The sequence below is a fragment of the Ursus americanus genome, chromosome 25 (assembly GCF_024610735.1).
Source record: "Ursus americanus isolate L20-20 chromosome 25, mUrsAme1.1.p, whole genome shotgun sequence".
NCBI lineage: Eukaryota > Metazoa > Chordata > Mammalia > Carnivora > Ursidae > Ursus > Ursus americanus.
Window position 1 is genome coordinate 43645288 of NC_142151.1, and position 23288 is coordinate 43668575.

The window sequence follows — 23288 nt, forward strand, 5'->3', positions numbered from 1 at the left end:
CCCTAATCCCCAAGAGACTTACAGTACCACCACCACCACCACCACCACCACCACCACCACCACTCCCCAGGAGTGATAGGTCAGCATTTCTCTATCTGTCCTGTGTTCCCACAGCCACTCTGCCAGCCCAGCCAGAATACAGGGATGGATGCAAAGCCCCAGTGAGGAAGCGGGGGGGAGGGGAGCAGGAAGAAGGAAAGAGCCAGGAGGAGAAAGACCAAGGAGGTGGGGGGAGATGCAGAAGTTAGCGAAGGGACAGCAGGTGCCTCTGGGGCTCTTGCCAACCAGGGAGGAGAAAGTTCAAGTGCGAAACACACATGGGACAAGTTCTGAGCCATGAGGGCTTTGGAGGGAGAGCTGGAGTGGGGTAGGAGAGAAGGGTCAGTCTGAGAAAGGTAGGCATGTGCAGTGGACTAAGAGGAAGTACAGACCATGGCCAAGGCCCATGAGAAGGAGAAGCAGGTGGAGAGAGGGGCCCACAGGGAGAGGAAAGATGCACGAAGCCCACTCCAGCCAGGAGGAGGGGTCTAGACCACCTGGTCCAGGACCAAGAGACCACCAGCCTTTCCTCTTCCAGGCTCACGTTAGGAAACGAATGCAAGATTCCCAAGGCGGCCTCCTCTCCTTGGCTCACCTGAGAGCCACTACCTTCCCCATCTTCCTGGGTTCCTCCCCAGGAAAATTTAAGAAGAATGAGAACGAAAAAATCACCTCCATTCTGCAGCTGGGCAGTGGCCACTGAGCTTGACTCAGACTATTTGCAAGTGAAGGCTCTTTCCCATCTCAAGCTTTTTGACATGTCTCTTTATTGATCATCGTGACGTCTACTACCGGGCTAGTTACACCCAACACATCGTGATCGAGGAGACTGGTTTATACCAGTGACCCACCAAACCTTAGAGCAGTTCCAAAACCCTTCCAACACGCCAAGTCACAAAGACCCTCAAGGAAGGCAGGCTAAGAAAGTTTGGGCAAGTGGAGTTTCTGCCTGATCCAGCTCTCCCACCCTCAGAACTCTGGGTCCTCAGACTACCAGCCTTTCCTCCTACAGAGACAAGCAAAACACAGCACGCGTAGTGTGCATTCCCACTGACGCACACGTTCGGACATACATACTCACAAAACCCACATGCTGTCATCTCAGTGCCCTGCCCCGTGCTCTCTTTCCCTTTATGTCACAGACAGGGGCTGCCCTCCTTGCCCCCTTCAAAACCAAGGTGCCCACCCCATTCCTCCAAGGCCTTGATTCTTGCTGAAAGCATCTCGCCAATCTGAGAAACCAAGACACGGCAACTGGGTCTGAATAGGGTCACTGACAGAATTCACAACCCAGGTGCTGTCTTGACACAGCCAACACCGGAGCCTTCTCCTTGTACCCAGCTTCCCCCTCTGCACAACCGGGGCTTCAGACTCGAGCAGGGGCTCATGTTGGACCTACCGAAGCCCAGGGTTCAAAGGAGGTATGGGCATGGGAGAAAGGAACCCCAGTGTCCTAGCCTCGTTTCCTCCACAGCCTCAGCCTGCTGACATCTGTGATGCCGAGGACAGAGTCAGCCTGGGGAAAGCGGACAGAGGGTGGGTTGGTGGCCGGGAGCTGTGGGAAGGGGACTTTATAACAACACATAAAGCCACTCTCTTCGCAGGCCTATGAGGCTGGTCCTGACTCCCAAATCCAAACCGTGCTTTTCCAATGGGGCCCATGCCTTCCTCAAAAGAGACCCTGGAGCAAATGAGGAAATGTCCCACCCTGTCTTCCTGCCCCTGCTTACCATTTTCTCCGATCCTTGCTAGTAAGGGAAACACTGCAGAACAATTCAGTGGTTTCCACCCCTTGATAGCTGCCAATGACCTGGCCCAGTTTGAATATGCTGAGAAGTCAGTTTGCATTTCAAACATCAAGAACAAATTCCAAAGAAATCGGGGTGGAAGTCTGAGGCTCTAATGAGGGCCCATCCCAAATCCCTTCTTCCTGGCAGAGCCCACTGCTAATCCCCACATCTGCAGACTGTGAAGCCCAGACGCTCTTCTCTGCGGCCGCCTCTTAGGGAGAGGAACTGAGTGTGCTGCTAACAGAGTTAGCCCAGCTGGGCCTTTCCAGTGGGGAGGGCACAGGGGCTCCCAGAGAGCTATGGGGCCCTGCAGTCCCTCCTCTCCATGGCCATGGCTATTATGCTTTCTAGACTGCTACCTTGACCAAGGCTCCCTCTGTTCTGGGGAAGCTGGGTCCTCCCTGGGGGAATTAAGGAGACAGAGAAGAAATCACTCCTGAGTGCAGGGAGCCCCATCTTCTCTGGGGAAACAGGGTGGTCAGATGCAGGGGCTCAGGCTTAAGGACCAGCTTAGCAACACATCACACAGCAGACGGCAGAGCAGATGACGTAGGCCAGGGCCAGCAGGGGGTGAGCGGGGCTGGGAAGGAGTTGAGGAGGGAGAAGCGTGCAGGGCTGCGTCAGGATGGGGGGCACTGGGTCAGGAGGCCGTGGGTCCGGAAGTAAGGAACTGAGCTCTGGTGTCCGGGACAAACTGCACCCTGTGGTCTGCGATCAGAGAGAACGTAGCTCCGTAAGGAACTATTGTCTCATACCAGGTGAGCTCTGAGCCAAGTCTCACTGAGGGACCAGCCTCGCTGCCTCTAGAACTCGGCAGCTGCAGGCCTGAGGGACAGGGCCCCTGATGGGCGGGTGGCCTCCTCAAAGGGCCCAGACCCTGCCACCCGAGGAGGCCATCAGAGCAGTGCCATGGAAAGCAGCCTCGGGGCGCCTGGGCGGCTCAGTCGGTTAAGGGTCTGCCTTTGGCTCAGGTCCTGATAACAGGGTCCTGGGATGGAGCCCCTGCATCGGGCTCCCTGCTCAGCGGGAAGCCTGCTTCTCCCTCTGCTCCCCTCTCATGTTCTCTCTCGCTATCTCTCTCACTATCTCTGTCCCTCTCCTTCTCAAATTAATAAATAAAATCTCAAAAGAAAAAAAAAAGGCAGCCTGGGCAGAAACAGGAAGCCCTGCTCCGAGGCTCCGGATGCTTCTGGGCTGCCAGGTGGCCAATCAGCACGGAGCTGAGAACCCCTGCTTCGCCTGTGGAGCAGAGCGACGGGGAGTCGGGAGGTGAGGCCGGTGAGGGCTTTATAAGCGGAAGGACAGATGTGCTGTGTTAACTGAGGGACGGTAAGAGCGGCAGAAAGGCAAGCCGTGGCGTGCTGGCCGAGCAGTGGGCTCGGTGACTGACACGACAGACCTCTTCCCGCAGCCCTACAGGGAAGGGCCCAGAGCTCCGTTTCACAGAAGAGGAAACCCGGGACTCAGAAGTTCAATCACTGGTCCAGGGCCACAGACAGGAAGTGGCCTCCAATCCAGTTCTGTCCCAATCCGGAGCCCATGTTTGGGGAAAGCCATGCAAGACTCAGGTCTCCGTGTGTGGGCTCCACAGGGAGCTCTGTGTTCCCACCCAGAGCTCAGCTCATGGAACAAGCCCTGACTCTGAACAATGGGGTCGGATTTGACCAAGTTTGGGAAATGGGGGATGAAAACAGCCTGCAGAACAGGGAGAAAAGGCACAGACAGGACCCTGCTCTTATCTAAGCATGGTCCCCGGCAAGGACACTTGGCATTAGTTCCCCATCAGAGGGGACAGTTTGTGCTGCCCCATCTCCCTTTTTCTTCGTCAGGCTTGCAGTCCCAATTTTGCAAGCCAGTGGGCCACACACAGCCAGAGCCATGGGCCACCCTGACACTGAGCGGTTCACAGCCAGTAGCCCCAACTCTAAATGAAGCCCTAGTGTGAGGCTTTCCTGCCCTCCCCCCGACGTTCTCCCTGGCCACCCCTTCCTGAGCACCCTTCCGTGCTGGGCACTGTGTTGACCTCTTCCGACTGGTTCCCCTTCTGTCCTAGGGACCATGAAGCATCCTCTGACTTAAAGCCCCCTTCCCCTTTTCTTTACACCCAAACTGACCCATAATTTAGGAACGAGCAAGCAGCCCAGCCACACAGTGATGTCTTGTATGACTAGCCTGGCCCCTTGAGCTCTCCTAACAGCTCCTGGGACACCACTGTCCCTACCAGGCCCAAAGTCAAACGAGAACGTCTTTCCTCCCCTCTACCAGTGGGAAAGTCCACGGTGGGCAGGCCCCATACCTGGGACAGTCCCTATACCCTCAGCGGCCGGCCAGCCTTGTACCCCTTGAGAAGTTCTTGTTTCCAAAAATGCCAAGCCATAGTCTCATAAGCATATGTGCCAACACTTAATAGCATCTGACATTTATAGAATATCTTCAACTTTTTAAAATCCTTTCATTTATCTGAACTGACAGGCATATGGGCAAACATGCCACACACAGACACACACCTTCTTGTGACTCACACTCACAGACTCAAACAACCTGTAACCCCGAATGAAAACGACAAGAGCATTAAGCGTGAACTAGGTTTGAAGACTGATACAGTCAGAAAGCAAATGCCGTCCCAACCTACCCTCTGACTCTGCTTTCTCCCAAGAGGCTTGGCAGCCAAAGCTGGGAGCGAGGGTCAGGCACAATGCTCAGAGAACCCAGGCAGGAGTCTCCAGCTCTTGTTTCCCCTAGGACTTCATCCCCTCCGAGAGATACATCAAGGACCACCATCCCTCCAGTCGTCTCTCCAAACATCAACTCATTCACTCAGCAATCATCTGTTAAGCAGCTACTTGTGTCAGGCACCAGGCTACCCAACGGGAATGAGATGCTGCCCAAGACAGGACCCATGGTCTGGAGAAGCTCACCGTTGTCCTGAAGGTGGAGTCAGTCATAGAAACACCTCCTTATATCACCTCGGGGTCAGTGTTTTTGACAGCAGTGCTATGGGCCTAAGGGGAAGAAAGGCTATGGAAGGCCTCACAGAGGAGGTAATTTTGATGGGTGTTGAGGAATGAGTAGGAGCAGGCCCAGTAGATGGACAATAAGAGAAAGGCATCCCTGGTAGAGAGGAAAACATTTCACATACAGGTGGGGGGCGCGTTGGTGAGGGCCTGCACATGCTTGCAGAGCAGGGAGCACGGAAGAGGAGGACAGGTGAGATGCAGAAGGAGCCAAAGGTGGGGGCTGAAAGTGATCGCGATGGGCTCTCTGTGCCGTGCTGCGGAATCCAGACTTCACTCTGTGGGCAGTGGCCCTCAGGGCTGACGACACATCAGGACTCCGGGGCTGCTTTTAAGAATCCAGGATCTCAAGCCTCACTCCTGACCTCCTGAATCAGACTCTCAGAGAATGGGGCCAGGCATCGGTGTTTTTTTAAAGCTGCAGTTTGCTTCAATTCGGATGTACTAATTCCTATCACATCGGCAGCCGTATTAAAGGAGGAAAACGCACATCCTTATGGAAGGCTCGGGGAGCAATAAGAGAGAGCCGCCTGTCCTGTCTTCAGACTAGATAGAGATTTCTGTCTAGTCCAAGAGGCCGGGCCGAGCAGCCGGCGTCTAGATGCAGGTCACGTGCTGAAGAGTGGGAGGCATCACCAGAGTGCTGGCAAGGGAGCAGGGAGCTTCGAAACACATCGCTGAGAAAAGGCAAGAAAGGGCAAACCACAGCCTGGGGCACACAGGTATGTGATGGATCTCAAAAACATCATGATGAGGGAAAGAAGCCAGACACAGAAAGAATGTATTCTGTATGCTTTCATTTACATGACATTCTAGAAGAGGCAAAACTAACCCAGAGTGACGGGAAGCAAGCCTCAGCCTGGGCCTGCGGGCTGGCAGGCGATGGACAGCAAAGGGGCGTGGGAGAAAATTTTGGAAGATAACCTATATTTTGATTGTGGTCGTACTAACAAGGGGATATACTTTGTCAAACTCATTGAAATGTACTCTGAAAATGGCTGCATTGGTATTGTATGCAAATTACTCCTCAATGAAGTTGATTTTAAAAAGGGGACAAGAAGAGGAGGAAGGAAAGACTGAACACTCATGTTGAAGAGAACATGAGCTCTGAGGTGTCCTTTGCAGTAGATATTCCAAGGACATTGACTGCCATTCTTTGTCACCATATATACCAGACTGTAAGTCCCTTAAGAGGATAGCCATGTTATATTCCTCTCTGTGCAGCAACTGCATGGTACGTGGAAATGGTGCTTGACGGTGCTGGAGAAATTTAAATAAATAGATGAATAGAAGGAAGTAGGCCAACTCACCCAGGAAGACCAGGTAGCATGAAAAGAACAGTAGATCAAAGAGAGGACCCAGGGAAACAGCGATGCTTAAATACTTTTTCGTTTTATTTTTAATTGTGAAATATTTCAGTCATACGGAAAACAATATAGCCAACGCCTGTGTGCTTACCACATAGGACGACTCCCTTTTAATCTCTCTGTGTGCTTAACCAGATGGACATCTCTCTTTTAATAATTAAATGTTATTTAATTTGATGTATGTATAGGGGGAAAAAATACACAAGAATCAACAGCAGATCTGAACATGAAAGGTAAGACAGTAAGCCTTTTGGAAGACTCCAGAGAGTGTCTTCACAACCTTCGAGTATAGAGCAGAGTATGGGACACAAAAAGCACCACACAAAAGAAAAATATGATGAATTTATAAAATTAAGTAATTCTGTTTATCAAACAGCTCCATTAAAGAGTGAAAAGGTACCCGAAAGAGTGGGAAGAAATATTCATATATCTGACAAAGGACTCATATCCAGAACATATAAAGGAACCCTTGGAAATTTGCAAGAAACATAGAAAAATGGGCAGAAGATTCACATGGAAGAGGATACCCAAAATGGCCAGTATATATATGAAAGGAGCTCAACGCCCTCAGCCACTAGGGGACGTGTCAATTAAAATCACAAAGATATACGATAGTACCCCCTCCAAAAAGTCTAAACTACCAAAGAAAGGAAATATGAAGTGTTTGCAGTATCTGCCAGAGCTGAACCCACCAGACCCTATGGACCCAACAAGTCTGCTTCTAGACACGCTCAAACCATTGAGCGCATCACGTATTCACCACAAGACGTGTACTAGAATATTCATTGCAGGATTGTCCATAAGAGCTGAAAACTGGACTTGAACACTGTGTCTGACAGTAGCGGGGTTTGTAAATCACAGGGTTTGGCCACACAGCTGCATACTAATGAAAACGAATGATCTCCAAATACGACGTTGGTTTTGGAGGAATCCTGCTGTACTGTGTCCAGCACAAGAGTCCAGACACAAACTGTATGATTCTACTGATAAATGCTTATAAAGTACAGGAACATTTACAACTAACCTATGCTGTTAGAAATCAGATTAGCCCTTTCAGGGGTGGGGATGGAGTGGGAGGGGTCGCTGGAAGAGAGACCAGGGTGGGAATATCTGGGGTAATGGGAATGTGTGTTTCCTGCTCTAGGGGCTGGTTACATGGAAGGATGGAGAAGGTGGAGGTGCTGGGGCTGAGGGGTGGGGAGTGAGAGGCACACAGGAGTATCAGAGGGTAGGTGGCCACGGCAGGTGGTGAGAAGTGAGCTCAGCTGGGGCAGAGCCAGACGTAAGGAATAACAGCAGATGCATTCTTCTTTTCCTCCAGCTCCAAGCGGTGGGAATGTGTCGTATAGAGACCTATTTTCCCTTTGTGAAAGTTTGAATCATTCTGCTTTATCCTAAGGGAAGTAGTTACGCAATCTCAGTAGCAATGTTTAACCTAACCTCAAGGGAAAGAATATGTAAGATCCTTACAGATGCACAGTCGTGACATGCCCCACACATACTGCTGAACAAAAGAAAAGAAAAAAACAAATTATAAGAACATAGAGCCACCTCTCACTCAAAGTGTTACTTAAGAAACATCTCAAAGATAAGAGACCTCCAAAGGTCTCTTTGTAAAGATAATGACCATGAGGGTCAAAGAGGACATGGAACCTGTTCAAGTTACACAGTGAGGACAGATAAACCCCAAAGGATCATCCAGCAATAGGTAGGGCTCCCATCCAGTGTTCTTTCCATGGCTCAATCACTGAATTATCCAGGCTTCTTTCTCTGGGGCCCCTCCTTCAGTCTCGGCCCTGCGCCCCAGCCACCATGCCTAAGGCCCAGCTCTGCTGCTGCTGCTTGCCAAGACAGATCTGGTCCCCAGACGGCTCTGTGGGAACCAGGGACCATGCACCACCTCCTTCCAAACCACCAGGTCTCCCTCCATTGCTGAAGGAGCCTCGTCCAGGGCTACCTCTCATGCCCCTTCCCCCAGCCCCACACAGCCTTCCTCCAAAGGCGCCTGAGCACCCCCACGCTGACCCCCCCAGCCTGGGCAGCACTGGACAAGATCTCCTTGCTCCCCCCAAGGCTATACAGGCTCTGGCTGCCAAAGGTCCCCCCATCAATGCACAGCCTGTCAAGGCAGGTTAGATGAAGGTGTCCCCCCCACAAAAAGATATAATCCAGGGAGAGCAGAATTTGGTGCTCAGACAATGGGCCGAATCTCTCCCCCACCCTATTCTGCTGCTCAGCCCTCAGCTAGAAGCTCCTTTTTTTAAAGATTTTATTTTATTTATTTATATATTTATTTATTTATTTATTTATTTAAGGGAGAGAGAAAGAGCAAGTGGGAGAAGCGGCAGAAGAGGAGGGAAAGGGAGAGAATCCCAAGCAGACTCCGCGCTGACTGGGAGCCCAACATGGGGCTTGATCTCATGACCCTGAGATCATGACCTGAGCCAAAACCAAAAGTCTGACCCTTAACCGACTGGGCCACCCAGGTGACCCCTCAGCAAGAAGCTCTTTTCAGTAAAGCTACATAAACACGTGCTACTGTTCTGGAGGAAATCAGTGAGAATGCTTGGGAAGAAGCACAACTTGTCTGCTGTAGGGACTTGAGTGTAACCAGGTAGACTCTGCCCTCCAACGCCGTACCAGCCACCAGGACTTGGCACTGACTTTGCGAGACAGACTACTACTCACTATGGTGCTACGCTTCCTAAGGACAAGGCTATATTGTATTGCAATCCCATAAAGAAGCCCATCTCGTATCCTTTCCAATGAGTTCACTACTGGATAGTGGGGGGCAGGGGGGGTGAGAAGACGCAGAAATTGAGATGCAGCCTCCTTCACTGCGAACTCCCCATCTTGGCAAAGGGAATGGGAGGCACACCCAGGACGTTGAGAGACACAGAGACCCTGGAGCCAAGGCAGAGATGGGAGCCTCGGGACATGAGCACAAGATAAATTTCAGGCGATCTTCACACACACACACACACACACACACACACACACACACACACACCATGAGACCTCAGGGCCAGCACGGCTTTACTGACACATTACGATAGACTAACTTTATCTCATTGCCCAGTAGGCCAGACGATACCACAGGTGTAGGGAAACAGGGTCTCAGCATGACGCCAACTGGGTTGTTCATGAGGCAACAATTTGCTTCTTTTTATTGTCAAGAGTATTGCACGGAATTGAAGTACTATGGTTTGTTTATCTCTTCTCTTCTTGAAGGATGTTTGAGTTGTTACCAATTTTTCTGATTATAAATGGAGATGCTACAAACATCCACGTACATGTTTTTGTGTAAATGTAAGCTTTTAGTTCTCCAGGGCAAATACCCAGCAGTGGGATTTTTGAATCGTTTTTCCTTTATAGCTGATTTTCTTTTTTTTTTTTTTTTAAGATTTTATTTATTTATTCGACAGAGATAGAGACAGCCAGCGAGAGAGGGAACACAAGCAGGAGGAGTGGGAGAGGAAGAAGCAGGCTCATCGCGGAGGAGCCTGATGTGGGGCTCGATCCCAGAACGCTGGGATCACGCCCTGAGCCGAAGACAGACGCTTAATCGCTGTGCCACCCAGGCGCCCCTATAGCTGATTTTCTTTCCAGGACACCGAACCAAGGACAGCTGTGCAGAGAGCTCACATTTACAACTGCCCTGCACGTGCTCAGAGTAATAAGAGCATGATGCCGTGATCACAACCCAGAAATAATTGGACAGTTTAGAGCTTGAGCCAAATCTAACAAGAAAGATTTCACAGAGATCAATGTAAAATAAAACCCTACAGATGTAGTCAAGCAAAGCGGCTGTACGGTTCAGCACGGGGAAACAGCGTCCTGATGGCTTGTATAAAATGGCGCTAGCTCAGGATGAGTCAGCGGCGGGAAGGAGCTGCCAAACTCACCTACGACGTGGGAGGATACACAACGAGAAGCCCCGTGCCCACTCTTCCTGGGCTAGTCAGGCCACTCTCGGAAGTCTGGGTTGGGCTCCAGACGTCCAGAGGATGCGATGTCTATGGGAGAGCACCCAGGATGCCAGGGGAGCTCCCCAACGCAGAGTAAGAAATGGAAGTATTCCACCTGGAGAAGGAATCCAACAAAGGGCAAAACCACTCTCAAACATTTGTAGACCGTCATGCACAAGAGGACTGAGGGGGTGGCCATGGAGGGGGAAAAACTTGGACCAATGAGTGGCATGGATAAGGTAGGACTCAGCTGAGCATGCCCTATGAAGGAGAGGAGTTACCTTCCCCAGTCAGGTGGGCTGCTGACTGTGGAATGGTGTTTTAGAGAAGACTTCAATGTCTTACAGGGCCTCTGAAGTCATTTCTAGCCTTGAGTGTCTGAATCTTCAGAAAATAACAGTGGTAACCCTTGAAAAAATAATGGTAATATCTCCCATTTATTGAGTGCTTGTCTTGTTCTAGGAGCCGTGCTGAGCTCTGGCATGCATTATATTATTGACTCAGTCCATCGGTCAACAAGTCAACATTTTCTGTCCAGTATTATGTAACATACAAACAATATATGACACAGTCCCTCTCTTTAAAGAGATTATAATCTAGTTGCTACTCAAAATTTGACACATATGGTACAATATCTATATAAATATTTTCATTTTATAAAATACTTTCAAGTATATTATTTCGTGTATTCTTTGAAACATCCCCGAGAGGCAAACATTATTTTTATTACCACAATATGAACAGCTAATATCTTAAGTCACTCTCTTCCTCTGTGTGTGCCCTGTTTCCAATCTGCTCATCATGAGTCTAGCTGCAATCAAGAGAAGACAATCGTCTCAATTTTCTTTATTTTTATTACCCTCTCATTCCAATAATAAGGGAGTTAAATTAAAAACAATAACCCAGAGGCACCTGGGTGGCTCAGTCAGTTAAGCATCTGAATCTTGATTTCAGCTTCGGTCACGACCTCAGGGCCGTGGGATCAGGGCCCACGCTGGGTTTGGCGCTGAGCGCTGAGTCTGCTTGAGATTCTCTCTCTTCCTCTCCCTCTGTCCCTCCTCCTACCACCCTGCTCCCACACTCTCTCTCTAAAAATAATAATAATGATAACAACAACAATAATAATAATCCATGTTTTTAAAAAGGAAGCAAGTATTCTAATCATCCAATGAAAAATACTCCCCAGCAGCTGAGACAAAAAGGTAAACATGCTAAATGCTAAATTATGTAAGTTTTATTATCCGTAAAGACCTTAAGACTTTTTTGTTGTTCTTGGTTTTAAAGGGAACAAAACAGAATGGACAAGGTCCGCGTCTTTTTTCAAGTTGAGCTTTGAAACAAATGTTTACTTGATCTTAAGCAGGAAATCTGTGAGCACATGCGAATAGTCAGAACCAAAGGTGGGACTAAGAAGTCAGGTTTGGAGGGAGTGATGACAAGTGTCAGCCTCTTGAAGTAGAAGAGTCCCCCGGTGTCTGGACCAGATTTCAGAACCAAGGACAGAGCAGAGATCTGATTAAAGAAAACCTCTGCCTTCAGAGACCAAACATATTCCACCACCACCCCCCATCTATCATGAAAAAAACAAAACCACGCAAATGACACCAGTATACCATGAAAGTGACAAGCATGGACTCTAGGGCCCGACTACTCATGGTCAAGCCCTGGCTGTACCACTTGCTAACTGCAGCCTTTGGCACAGAGTGATCTTTATGTCTTCGTGCTCCTTTTTCTCATCTGTAAAGTGAGGACAATCACGCCTACTCATAGGATCACTGTGAAGGTTAAATTATTTATGTGTGAAATTCTCAGAACAATATCTGAACAGGTGGAAATCCCTAAATAAAACTTGGTTTCATTTCTTGGTTTTCCAGAGCCTTGAGATTTCAGGATGTGGGAAGAAAAGGGAGGCAGAATGCTGCAGAGTCTTACTGGGGAAAGGGGCAACTACCATTGAATCACAAGGAATGAGGACATAGGGACAGCTTTTGACCATGTTCTCCCACCACTGTGGCCCAAAGTCCCCAAGGGAGGTGATAAAGAAAGGTTGCCCCCTGCGGTGACCCAGGCTGGGCACTGCAGTTAGTCAGTGGGCAGTCACTGAGCCATTTGGAATTCTTGGCAGGGATTACTGGTGCTAGTACAGAAGAGCTCCAGCCCCAGGGTGTGGCCTGCCCTGAGACAGATCCAGAAAGAGTGAGGCACAGCGTGGCAGTTGGGCAAATTGTAAAGTCTGACCCAGTTGGCTTACCCCCAAAGACTCCCTCAGCACCCTCATTCTCTCTTCATCTCTCACTCACTCCATGCACAGCTGCTAACATAACTTCCTGCAGGCCACATTTTGAGTGTGTTGCCCTCTGATTCAGCAAATATCACAAGTCCCTATTATTCTGCAAAACTCATAGAGTCAAATCCATCATCACATATTACAGTTTAATGAAGAAAAAGAAAGAGAGAGCAGAGAGGAGGCCAGGCAGTGTTTATACACAAGGGGACAAAAGGTGGTGGTGGAATGGGTGATGGGCTCAGGGGCAAACTCCTAACTTGACAATGTCTACCTGGGCCCCTTCTTGGTTTTGAGCCACCAAGCAGATGAGAGTATAGTGTCACGAACCCTGGAGAGAGAGGAGCAATTGTAAAGAGGTGTGGCTAAAGGCAGGGGAAATTTCTACAGTCGTGTGTCAGGGCCCAGTCTCAGTATTTGATGCAGGAGTGCTGGTCACTGCTGGTGATGGTCTGCACAACCCTGGCCGAGGAGGAGGAGCTGCCCAGTCTGGGACTCTGATCCATGGAGGTGCTTGTGCTTCTGGACTGGATGCCCTTCCCCATATTGGTGGACTCACTGTCGCCTCGGATGCCCTGGTCCCCTCTGTTGCCCCAGATGCCATTGCTGCTGCTGCTGCCCCCAGCACTAATGTTCTTGCTGCCGGGTGTGTGGTTGACCACAACTGCAAAGAGAATGGGGTGCTCAGTGTCACTTGCCTGTCTAAATGCCCATTGCATGCATTACTATCTGAGGAAGGAGTGGCAGAGAACATCCAAAAAGAGAAGGGGAGACGGCCTTCCTATGGGAGGGAGTTCTTTGTCTGAAGGCAAATTCAGAACATATGCGCACAGGACATTAGATAAGTCCTACCCAAATACGACTCTCCCTTTGCCCCTCTCTTTATTTTACTCCAGCAATCAGGCTATAGAAAAAGCAATTTGTTGGTAGAGGAGCTGAAGCAAAGCCATGAGAAATCATGTCAAACAACAGAAATGGAGTGCGTAAGATACTCACGGATACACACTGGGCTCTGACACTCCCCAGACATCCTGTTTAGGAAAACAAAATAAATATCGTGAAATCCTCATGCTGGTTCCTCTCAGCATCTTGGTCAGAATTACCCCCTGGGATGCCAGAGTACAATGATATGAGCTGCAGCATCAGGGATTGAAGTTAGACATGAGAAGGACTTCCCTAGGGTTCTAGGATGGGGATGCAGAGGAACAGAGAAATAATGTGTCTCTGGACACTTGGCTCTGCCACCACCTTGGCCTTGGTTCCCTCACTGGCAGAACTGGAATAATATACTTCCTCATCGGTTTGTTGAGAAGAGTAAATTAAGCCATGAGGAATGTCTAGCACAGTGCCTAGCCTACGCCGAAAGTGACATAACTCTTACCTGCACCAGAGATGGAGAGGCAAAGAAGAGTGACTGATGCGAGGGAAGTGGAAACCAGTTTGGAGAATAGGAGAAGCGACTACTAGGCTACTAGAACCCCCTACCCATCTGTCGTCTCCACCATATCAGGGTTGGCTGGCATTGGCCTTTGGGGTGCACTACATGCTTGTTGGGAAGCTCTAGGCATTCAGGTCTAACAAACAGATGAAGTCGGTGTCCCTGCACCCAAAGGGGAGAGTGCTGGGCAATATAATTCAGTTAATCAAGCATTTGTTGAGACCCTCCTTTGTTCCCTGTCACTGTGTTTAACCAAGGACCATACAATCCTTTGCAACTTCATTCTCAAGTTGTCCTCCTTGCCTTGGCCAGAGTCCCTACCCACCTGCACTCCTCGCCATCCAGCATCTTCTGGTAGGTGGCGATCTCCCCATCCAATGCCAACTTGACGTTCATCAGTTCCTGGTAGTCACGCAGGAGATAGGCCAAGTTCTCTTGGGCCTGCTGCAGGGCCTTCTTGAGCTCTGCCAACTTGGCCTGGGCATCTTGGAGGGTCCATGTTCCCTGTTGTTCAGTGTCAGCAATTGTTGCCTGCAGGTTAGTATTCTAAAGGAGGAGAAAGAAGAGAAGGGTTGAATCTCTGAAATCACCTGGGCACATGGCAGGTGACCATGCTAACTTCTTCTGCCCGTATCATTCATATCCATGTAGCATATACACTATGCTAGGAAATTCCAATGGTCATTTGAATCCTTACCCAGAGATACTGATCACCTGCTTCCCAATCTCTTGAAGGAGGATAATCCATGGTATGAGACCCCAGAAACTCAGTACCACATATTTCGTGGAGTCTTGGAGCCACAACCAATGACATGAGGGAAGATCATTCTATCTTGAAGATGATGGGTAAGAGTAAAGGGAACATACATGAAGCCATCACTCTGTATGGTATTACCTGGAAGCTCCATTGTAGGTTCCAATAAGGACCTGAAAGACTTTCCAGCCTGCTAGGTTCAGGTGCCCCACTGGCATCTCAGAGCACCACTGTCATCAGAGTTAAATCCTAGGCTTCGGGGAGCCACACCCACCTGCTTCCTGATGCTCTCAATCTTGGCCCGCAGCCTCTGGACCATCCTGTTGAGCTCTGCAATCTCACTCTTGGTGCTCTTCAAGTCTTCTCCATACCTGCTGGCTGTAGTCTGCAGCTCCCCAAGCTGGAAGGTAAGGAGCAGATAGGGAGAAATTATCCCTAACCTTCAAATACATGTGTATGAAAAGGAGAATAGAAGTGCCATCAATCCAGAAAGTCCTCCTATTACACAGAAGTCCACCAGGCATTTAGAATGGGAAGGATTGCTTAACTAAAAATCACAGTTGCCCTTAAAGATATCAGGCAGTAAAAGGAAAAACATTGCAAGTTATAGACATTTGTGAAAGATATTTCAGTGGTTTTCCACTAAACAAAATGTGCATTATCTGGGATGGTGCCAGGAGGGGCTGGAGGTGAAGGAGCAGGAGGCCTGGAAAAAGCCTGTGAGTCTAGACTGATGCAAGGACCCATATTTACCTTGACCCGGTACAGCCCCTCGGCCTCTGCCTTGCTCCTCTGGGCGATCTCCTTGTACTGGGCCTTGACCTCGGTGATGACGCTGTCCAGGTCCAGATGCCGGTTATTGTCCATGGACAGGATGACGGACATATCACCGGATTCCGACAGGACCTGGTTGTACTCCTACATGCACACAGGAGCACACCATTGGGCAGTGTCGCCATCGCCCTAGGATGCCGTAAGCCTTGCAAGCACTGGCTCAAGACTGTTGTGGGGTCTAGAAAATTAAATCTTACTGAAAGAAAAGGAAGGGGACAAGACAGTGATCCAGAAACGAGGCAGCAAGAAAATTCCCAGCAGGCAGTGAAGGATTGCCCTTAACTCTCCTTTCACAGATTTCCCTTGAGAGTCTATGTAATGGAGATTCTAAAGGCATGGACTGCAGATCCTGAAAGCCTGGAGCCATGGGAAAGAGAAGAGGGAGAACATAAGCGATATGATTAAGGAGGCATCAAATTGAAGACATGAAGAAGAAATAGGGATAAAGATGGGAAAGACTTTGCAAATGTTTGCTGCCAAATAGATTCCACAAAGGAAGCTGGATCCCCAGAATCAAGCAAGATCTGATACCCCATGCCATGGCTTCCACCCTAGAGGAGAGTACAAAGGTCCTTACAGCTTCAAAGAGGGCTCTCAAAAGTTGACTTCACTGGTCAGACTCTCCATTTTTATTTCCAAGTCCACTTTGGTCATGTAGGAAGTATCCACATCCTGAAAGTAAAAAACAGAGCATCAGCCTTCTTAGCTTCAATATTACCCTCATTAGTTACCACTGCATTTAATAATATTGAAATCATATTTACCTAGTTGAGGGAGCAAACATCACTTAAACCAGACCTTACACTTGCAATAGAGAGTTTTGATAATTGAGCTCAGTGTTAGAAAAGATCATTAGTATCAATTTTGTAGCTTGGGTAGTTAGGATGGTAGCGATCAATAGTTGGCAATAAACTATGAAGAGTGAGGCCTGGGTCAAAGCAGCATTGTTGAGCCAAACATACTTGGGAGATATCTTAGCTACAGGAAAAAAAAAGCCCTCAGGGCATAGGCTCTGATGCAAGGCTGGCACTGTCCTGGGTTCTGGCCATCAACAACAGGACAACACCTGGAATCTTGCTCTGGACAAAGTGCGATCCAGTCTCGCATCCCTGGGAAGATGCCACCATCCCCCCCTTCCCTTGTGCCATGGGAGGAGCCCTGTGCTGGCTTGCTCTTCCTGTGCTGGCCTGCTCACCTTCTTCAGAACCATCAAGTCATTCTCAGCCTCTGAGCGCTTGTTAAGTTCATCGTCATACCTACAAGAAAGGAGAGAGGTCATTTTCGAGGGTGGCTGAGCCAAGGGTTTGTGCACATGTGCCCAGGGAAAGGTCTTTATTCCAGGAGATGAAGTGTAACCTGGGGCAGAGCCACAAGTGACTATTCCCCGGATAGGACCAGGCTAAAGCCTGTTGAGTGGCATGCTTTATTACGATGGTAGGGCCTTTAAGAGCACACTGGCACCCCATTTCTGACATTCCAGGATATTGGAAATAGGAGATAAAGCATGTGATGGAATTGGCATGTAGCTCCTGGTGTCCTTGGACAGCACATTCATACAGGTCTCTCGATTCTCCACTGCAAAGAATCAGTCTAGTCCTCATGAGCAGAAGCCTGTGGTCACTCTCAAAGCCACCTCCCACCCACACCCGAAGCTCCCAGATGTTCCCTTCTCCATCTGTGTCCTAGCTCATCTCCCTCATCACCCAGCACAAACACATTTTCTAACTGGTCCTCACTCTTGGCAGTAAGTTGGAATCACCCGAGGCTCTGGAAAAGCTACCAGTGCCTAGCTCCCATGCCCAGAAATTCTCATTCAATGAGTCATGAGTGCAACCTGGACATTCGGAATTTATAAAGCTCCCAAAGTGATTCCAGTAAGCAGCAAGTAGGAGATCCATTATTGTTAATTGCCAAGGAGCCTGATATCTCCCTCTGTCTAAAGGGGGCCCCCTAGATGCCCACACTGTTACATACAGCTCACTCTCCTTGGCAGCAACACAAATATCAAAAGAGAGCAGATCTTCCTTTCATCAGACCCTCAACCTGACACCCCATCCTGTGGCCTCCAGACTCCTTGAGGACATGCACCAACAACTTTCCCAGCTGGAACACCTCCATACCTCCTAGACCCAGTGGCTGTTTCCCCAGCACCTCCATCACTCACTTCCTCTTACACTCCTCCACAAGTGCCTGCACTGTGCTCAGTTCCCCATCCAGCTGACCCCGCTCACTCAGCAGCCTGTCCAGGTGGGCCTGGAGGCAGCTGGTGTAGGACTCAAAGAAGGGCTGCAAGTCATGGGCACTGGCCCTGGAGGTAGCTGACTGCTCCTGCAGGAGGCACCACTTGGTCTCCAGCACCTTGTTCTGCTGCTCCAGGAACTGCACCTGTGGGCAGCCAGGGAGCAGAGGTCATGGCCTGCCCAGCCTCTGGCTCATGGGCAGACCCACTGCTCCAACCTAGGCCTCATGTTCCCCGGCCCCCTCCCCACCACGGGCCCTCACCTTGTCGATGAAGGAGGCAAACTTGTCATTGAGAGTCTTAATCTGCTCCTTCTCTTGGGTCTTCACCTCCCTGAGCTGAGGGTCGACCCCCATGTTCAGGGGCTGAAGGAGGCTCTGGTTGATGGTCACCTCCTGGATACTGAGGGGAAATCCCCCTGAACCCCCAAGGCCCCCGGCTCCACCAGGAATGCCTCCCAAGCCACCAGGTCTCCCTCCAATGCTGAAGGAGCCTCGTCCAGTGCTACCTCTCATGCCCCTTCCCCCAGCCCCACACAGGCTCCCTCCAAAGGCGCCTGAGCAACCCCATCCTGAGCTCCCAGTCTGGGCGGCACCTTTGGCCACACTGAGTGAGATCTTCTCGCTCCCCCCAAGGTTGTACAGGCTCTGGCTGCCAAGGGCAGCCCCAACCATGGCACAGGCTGTGGGGGTACTGCCTCCCCTAGATCGCGAGGCTGATTGGGACCTGCTGGGGCCGATACGGCTCTGGCCAGACACCACAACAGCAGAGCAGCCCCTGGAGCCCTTGGTGGCCTGGGACAGCCTGCTGGCTTGCTGGCTCATCATTTTCTCTGGGCACAGGGAGATGTCCTGGTTCAGAAGCCTCTGAGGAAAGGGCACCTTTTGACACAGGGAGACAGGTGGCCCCTTTTATAGGTCCCAGGGAACTGGTTCATTAATTGGATGATTTCCAGGGTTTCCTTCTCTGGCTACAACTAATCCCCACACCAGTTTCCTTCGCTGTAATCCCAGAGTCTCCATTTCAAGTCTTTCCTGTAATTAGCCTCCTGTAGACTTTGCGCGCGGCCGAACCGGGCCCTCCCTTGGTGAATGAGCTTGGTTCCTGCCAGGCATGGCCCAGTCCCAGGGCCCCAGGCACAGGCTGCTCGGGAGGCAGCAGGTTCAATTAGGTGACTCTGTGGCTTTTGCATCCCCCCAAACCCTGGGCGTCCACTGGTGTCACTCTGCTGTCTGCCTCCCAGAACGAACGAGGCTCACGCAGACTCCCGTGTCCGGGAGAGACAGAGTGGAAAGTGGGCTCCCTCCAGACTGTAGCGCCTCCAAATCTGACAGCGTGCACCCATGGAACTCACCAGAGAGCCTCTGCTGGTTTGTCCCTGGCTCTGCCGCACGAGCAGCACCTCTGCATCCCAGTCACGGAGGGGTGGGTGTCAGGCCAGAATGTTCTCGACTGACCCAGAGGCCTGCGTGAGTGGACTAGATACGAGAGACATTCATCTGAGCGTTAGCATTGTTCAGCATCGGGGTGACCGAGAGAACTCTAACGTCCCCTCGGTCTCCCTGTGGCCCCCTGCATGGCGTTATTGTTCCTGCTCAACTCGCTGCCGCATCTCCTATTTCACTCGCGCACCAGGTCTCTTCCTCTTTCAAATAGGCCTCCTCGGTCCCCCTTCCTGGAAGCCTCCACCTTTCAGGCTCCTGTGGGTCCTACTGTCTGCATTCCCCTCCTTCCTCTTCCCTGCACGAAGGCTGCAGCCCTGTCCCCTCAACAATAGGCACCATGAGGGCTGGGTCTCATCTGTCTGGTCCAACAGGGTCCCTAGTGCCCAACACAGTGTCACACCCATGGTGGGTTCATAGGTTTTGTAGAATGAATGGCTGCCCAGCTTTTTTCTACTTCTGGTACTGCCCCTCTATGTGGGTCCCGGCATGTGTCCCACCTCCATCATCACACTGGACAAGAAAGCCTTGTCCCTCAGGACATTCCTCCCATCCAGACCATCTCTTACCCCAGGCTCAGGCCAGAGCCCTATACCTGTGAGCTCAGGATAAAGTTTTAAGACACAGACTGTTAAATTAGCTGTCATTTGTGTGGTTGGCTTCCCTCTCTGCTAAAAATGCCACCTGTGTATCAAGACCATTTTAAGTGCACAGGAAATGCAACCAGATAGCCCATGGGTGGGGGAGAAGGGACCCAACTGATCAGAAGGCCTTGAACCTCCCTTGAACTCCCACACTCTCTTTTTTTTTCTTAAAGATTTTATTTTTATTTATTTATTTGACAGAGAGACAGCCAGCGAGAGAGGGAACACAGCAGGGGGAGTGGGAGAGGAAGAAGCTGGCTCCTAGCAGAAGAGCCTGATGTGGGGCTCGATCCCAGAACGCCGGGATCACGCCCTGAGCCGAAGGCAGACGCTTAACAACTGAGCCACCCAGGCGCCCCTCCCACACTCTCTTACCCCTCATAAGCCCCTGCACATCCCACCTTGGATGCTTGTGGTGACAGCCTGACCCCATTGGGGGCCTGGGAGAGAGGCTGCATTGTCCTCAAAATAAACAAAAGACGGGTGATTTCATGAAGAACTCCACACTTGTGGTAATAGCAACAGCCATCCTAGCTACGAGGAGCGATCAGAATCTGGTGGTTTCTGGTGAACACGGGCCAAGGGAAAGGATACACTACAGTGGGAAGGATGTGGAAGGTCTTCCCAACAGAGAGGTTAGGAGAGCTAGAGCATGCCAGCCTGCTATGGCATCTCCTCTGGAAGGAAAGGAAGTCATGACTGGGTGTCAGACATGAGTCCACTGCCATCTGACCTGTGTGAAGGACTTGAGTAACTTCTAGTTACATGTGGCAGAAGAAAGGGAAAAAGGAGGGGAAAGAGGGAGGGAGGAAGGAAGTAGGAGGGAGGGAGGGAGGGAGGAAGTAGGAGGGAGGGAGGGAGGGAGGAAGGAAGTAGGAGGGAGGGAGGGAGGAAGGAAGTAGGAGGGAGGGAGGGAGGGAGGGAGGGAGGGAGGGAGGGAGGGAGGCAAGCAGGCAAGCCCAGGCGTACTAGAGTTTACAGAGTCCGGCCTGCCTCCAGCAGGAGCTTACACTGGCCTTGGAACACACATCGGTTCGCACCTCAGCATCCGCATGGACCTAACGCCATGCCTCGCCTCCATAGACGGCACCGTGGGAATAGCTCATGGGACGGCAAGTCAGCTCTCAGAGCTTTGTGGGAAACGTACTCATTGCAAGGCATACGAGGCAGCATGAGAGCCAGAGTTTAAACAAAAGCTGGTCTATTCCGGCATTTACTGAGCATCTATGACGTCATAGAACAAGGAGTTCAGAGGAAGGAGAAATGTGCTCTGTATACCTAGGAGGCAGTCTGACACTCACTCAGAACACACGACAAGCACGGACGGAGCCAGTAATAGCCACCTGTCTCCTGCAGTTAAAGGAGGGGATGGAAATGGGAACTGTGGTGGGATGTTAGCCATGGAAGCTTCCCAAGAAGTATCATGAGCCAGTCTGATGAAGAAGACAGCCAGCATCCCATGTTGGGATGAAGAGACTTGCAGGAACCAGTCTGGGCAGCAACCACTGTAGCTTTATTTGAAGCAGGATCGTCAGAAGCTACCGAAGGCAACAGAGGGGAGCATGTTATCTACACAGATGCAGGGGCGTGTGCCAGCCTGACCCGTTGCGTGGGAAGAAATTACGCCGGTCACGGTGACCTGGCAAACTGTGGTGGGTCATGGAATTGGATGTGGTTCACTTCTCCCCCAAAGACCCACCCAGAGCCTCAAGTCTCTCCTCGCTCCCATCCACTCCCACATCGCCGCCAACATGATCTTAGGCAAATACCACTTTCGACGTGTCACTCTCCTACCCAGAAAATGACTAGGCTTCCTGTTCTAGAAGAATGAGCTTCTCTTGACCTCTAATGCCCTTCCACCTCTGCCCCTTGCTCCTTCTTCCCTCCCCAGTGCCCCACTTTATGATTAAGTCCTTACCACTCCCTCCAAGCCAATCTCTTGCTGTTGTTTGGTGGGAAGTTGGGCCAAACCGCCTCTGAGGTTTCTCGCACCCTTGGGGTTCTGGGACCCCATGATGCTCCCCACTTTCCCTCACCATCATCCTTGGAGAATTCCACCTCTGAGAGCATGAGCCAGCCCACACCCCAGCCTGGGGAGTCCTTGATCTTCTCAATCACATTCATCTTCCTCCTCCGCCTCAGCCACACTGAGAGCCAGGCCCTGGGTCACCGCAAAGAATTGTTCCCTCTTGGAAGCTTAAGCCCCAAATCCCCACTCTCTGGCCACAACTGTCATCCTTCAGCTTATTTTCACCTACTTCCCACCACACCTGCTCTTCAGTCTTATAAATACTCCCATTATCCTCATCCCTTCATGTTCTTCGAGTCTGTTCGCCCTCTCCTGGCCTCTTTTCCTGTTCTTCCCAATCTAAGTACTACTCATTCATTCAACAAATACTTTTTGAGCATCTATGATGTGCCAGGCACTGACCAGGTGGTAGGGAATGGTGAACAAAATTAATGCTGTCCCATCCCTCATGGGAAGAGTCTAGTAACCATCTGAACAACCTTTTCACCAGCACCCTCCATTTCCTTATGTCACTAACTCTTCCACCATCAGCCTAACTAAGTCCCATGTCCAGGACAAAGCTACAACCTTCCTTTCCCCCTCCTATCATAAAAGCTGAGCACAGCTTGGGGGATCACACAAGTGTGTAATCTGGGGCACAAGACAGTCCTGATCTCCACTTTGGCTGTGCGTTCAACCCCTCCCTTGTCCTGTCAGCTTCTTGGTCATGGCTTAACTTCTGTCCCAAACTTCCACTACTCTCCTCCAGCCCCTTCTCAGTCCTCACCTCCTGCCTGCAGAAGATGACTTGGCTTCCTACTTCCCTGAGAAAATTCAGGTTGTCAGAAGTGATCTCCTTTTGGCATCTCTTCCATGCCTTCACTCTTGGCTGCCCCCACACCCACCTTATTCTTCTTCCTCTTGTACAGGGCTACGAGAAGCCTCCCCTACCCCCGCCTCCTCTACTTCTTCACTCAGTCGGTTACCATTCTCCCCACCATATCCTCAAGCTCTCCTCTATGCCCAAGTCTTTCCCATCTTTAAAATCCCTCTCTTGACCCCATGACACCTTCTTACTATTATCCTGTCTGTCTCTTCCCCTTCTCAACTAAAGATCTCAGAAGGGTAATCCAAATTCACAGTGTCCATTTCCCCATCACTGGTCAACTCTGAAATCCATGAACTCTTGCTCTGCACATAATCCCTGCGTCATGGGCACCGCACCCCTGAGAGTACGTTTCTTGCTGGCTTCCTAAAAGCCAAACCCAAAAGATGCCCTTAGGCCCTCATTCCCTCAGATCTCTCTGTGTCTACAGTTGAAACACAGTATTAGCTTGTTGTTCGATATAAACCATTGTTTTCAGTAGCATTTCACTAACTTTATATTAAAGTTAATATACATGTAACATAATATATGTAATATAATAACTTCATATTAATATTTTTTGAATCTCTTCATTCCTTAAA

General features: G+C 50.3%; 1 protein-coding gene across 1 annotated transcript; it reads right to left on the minus strand.

Annotated features, from left to right (window-relative positions):
* Positions 1-12872: 12872 nt before the first annotated feature.
* LOC123794562 (keratin, type II cytoskeletal 4-like) lies at positions 12873-21937 on the minus strand. The gene is given in 12 exon segments (XM_087855398.1): positions 12873-13126; positions 13459-13493; positions 14226-14446; positions 14929-15054; positions 15408-15572; positions 16066-16088; positions 16091-16160; positions 16684-16744; positions 17653-17873; positions 17991-18145; positions 18194-18559; positions 21850-21937. Coding segments are annotated over 12 exon segments (1785 nt in total).
* Between the last annotated feature and the right edge of the window lie 1351 nt (positions 21938-23288).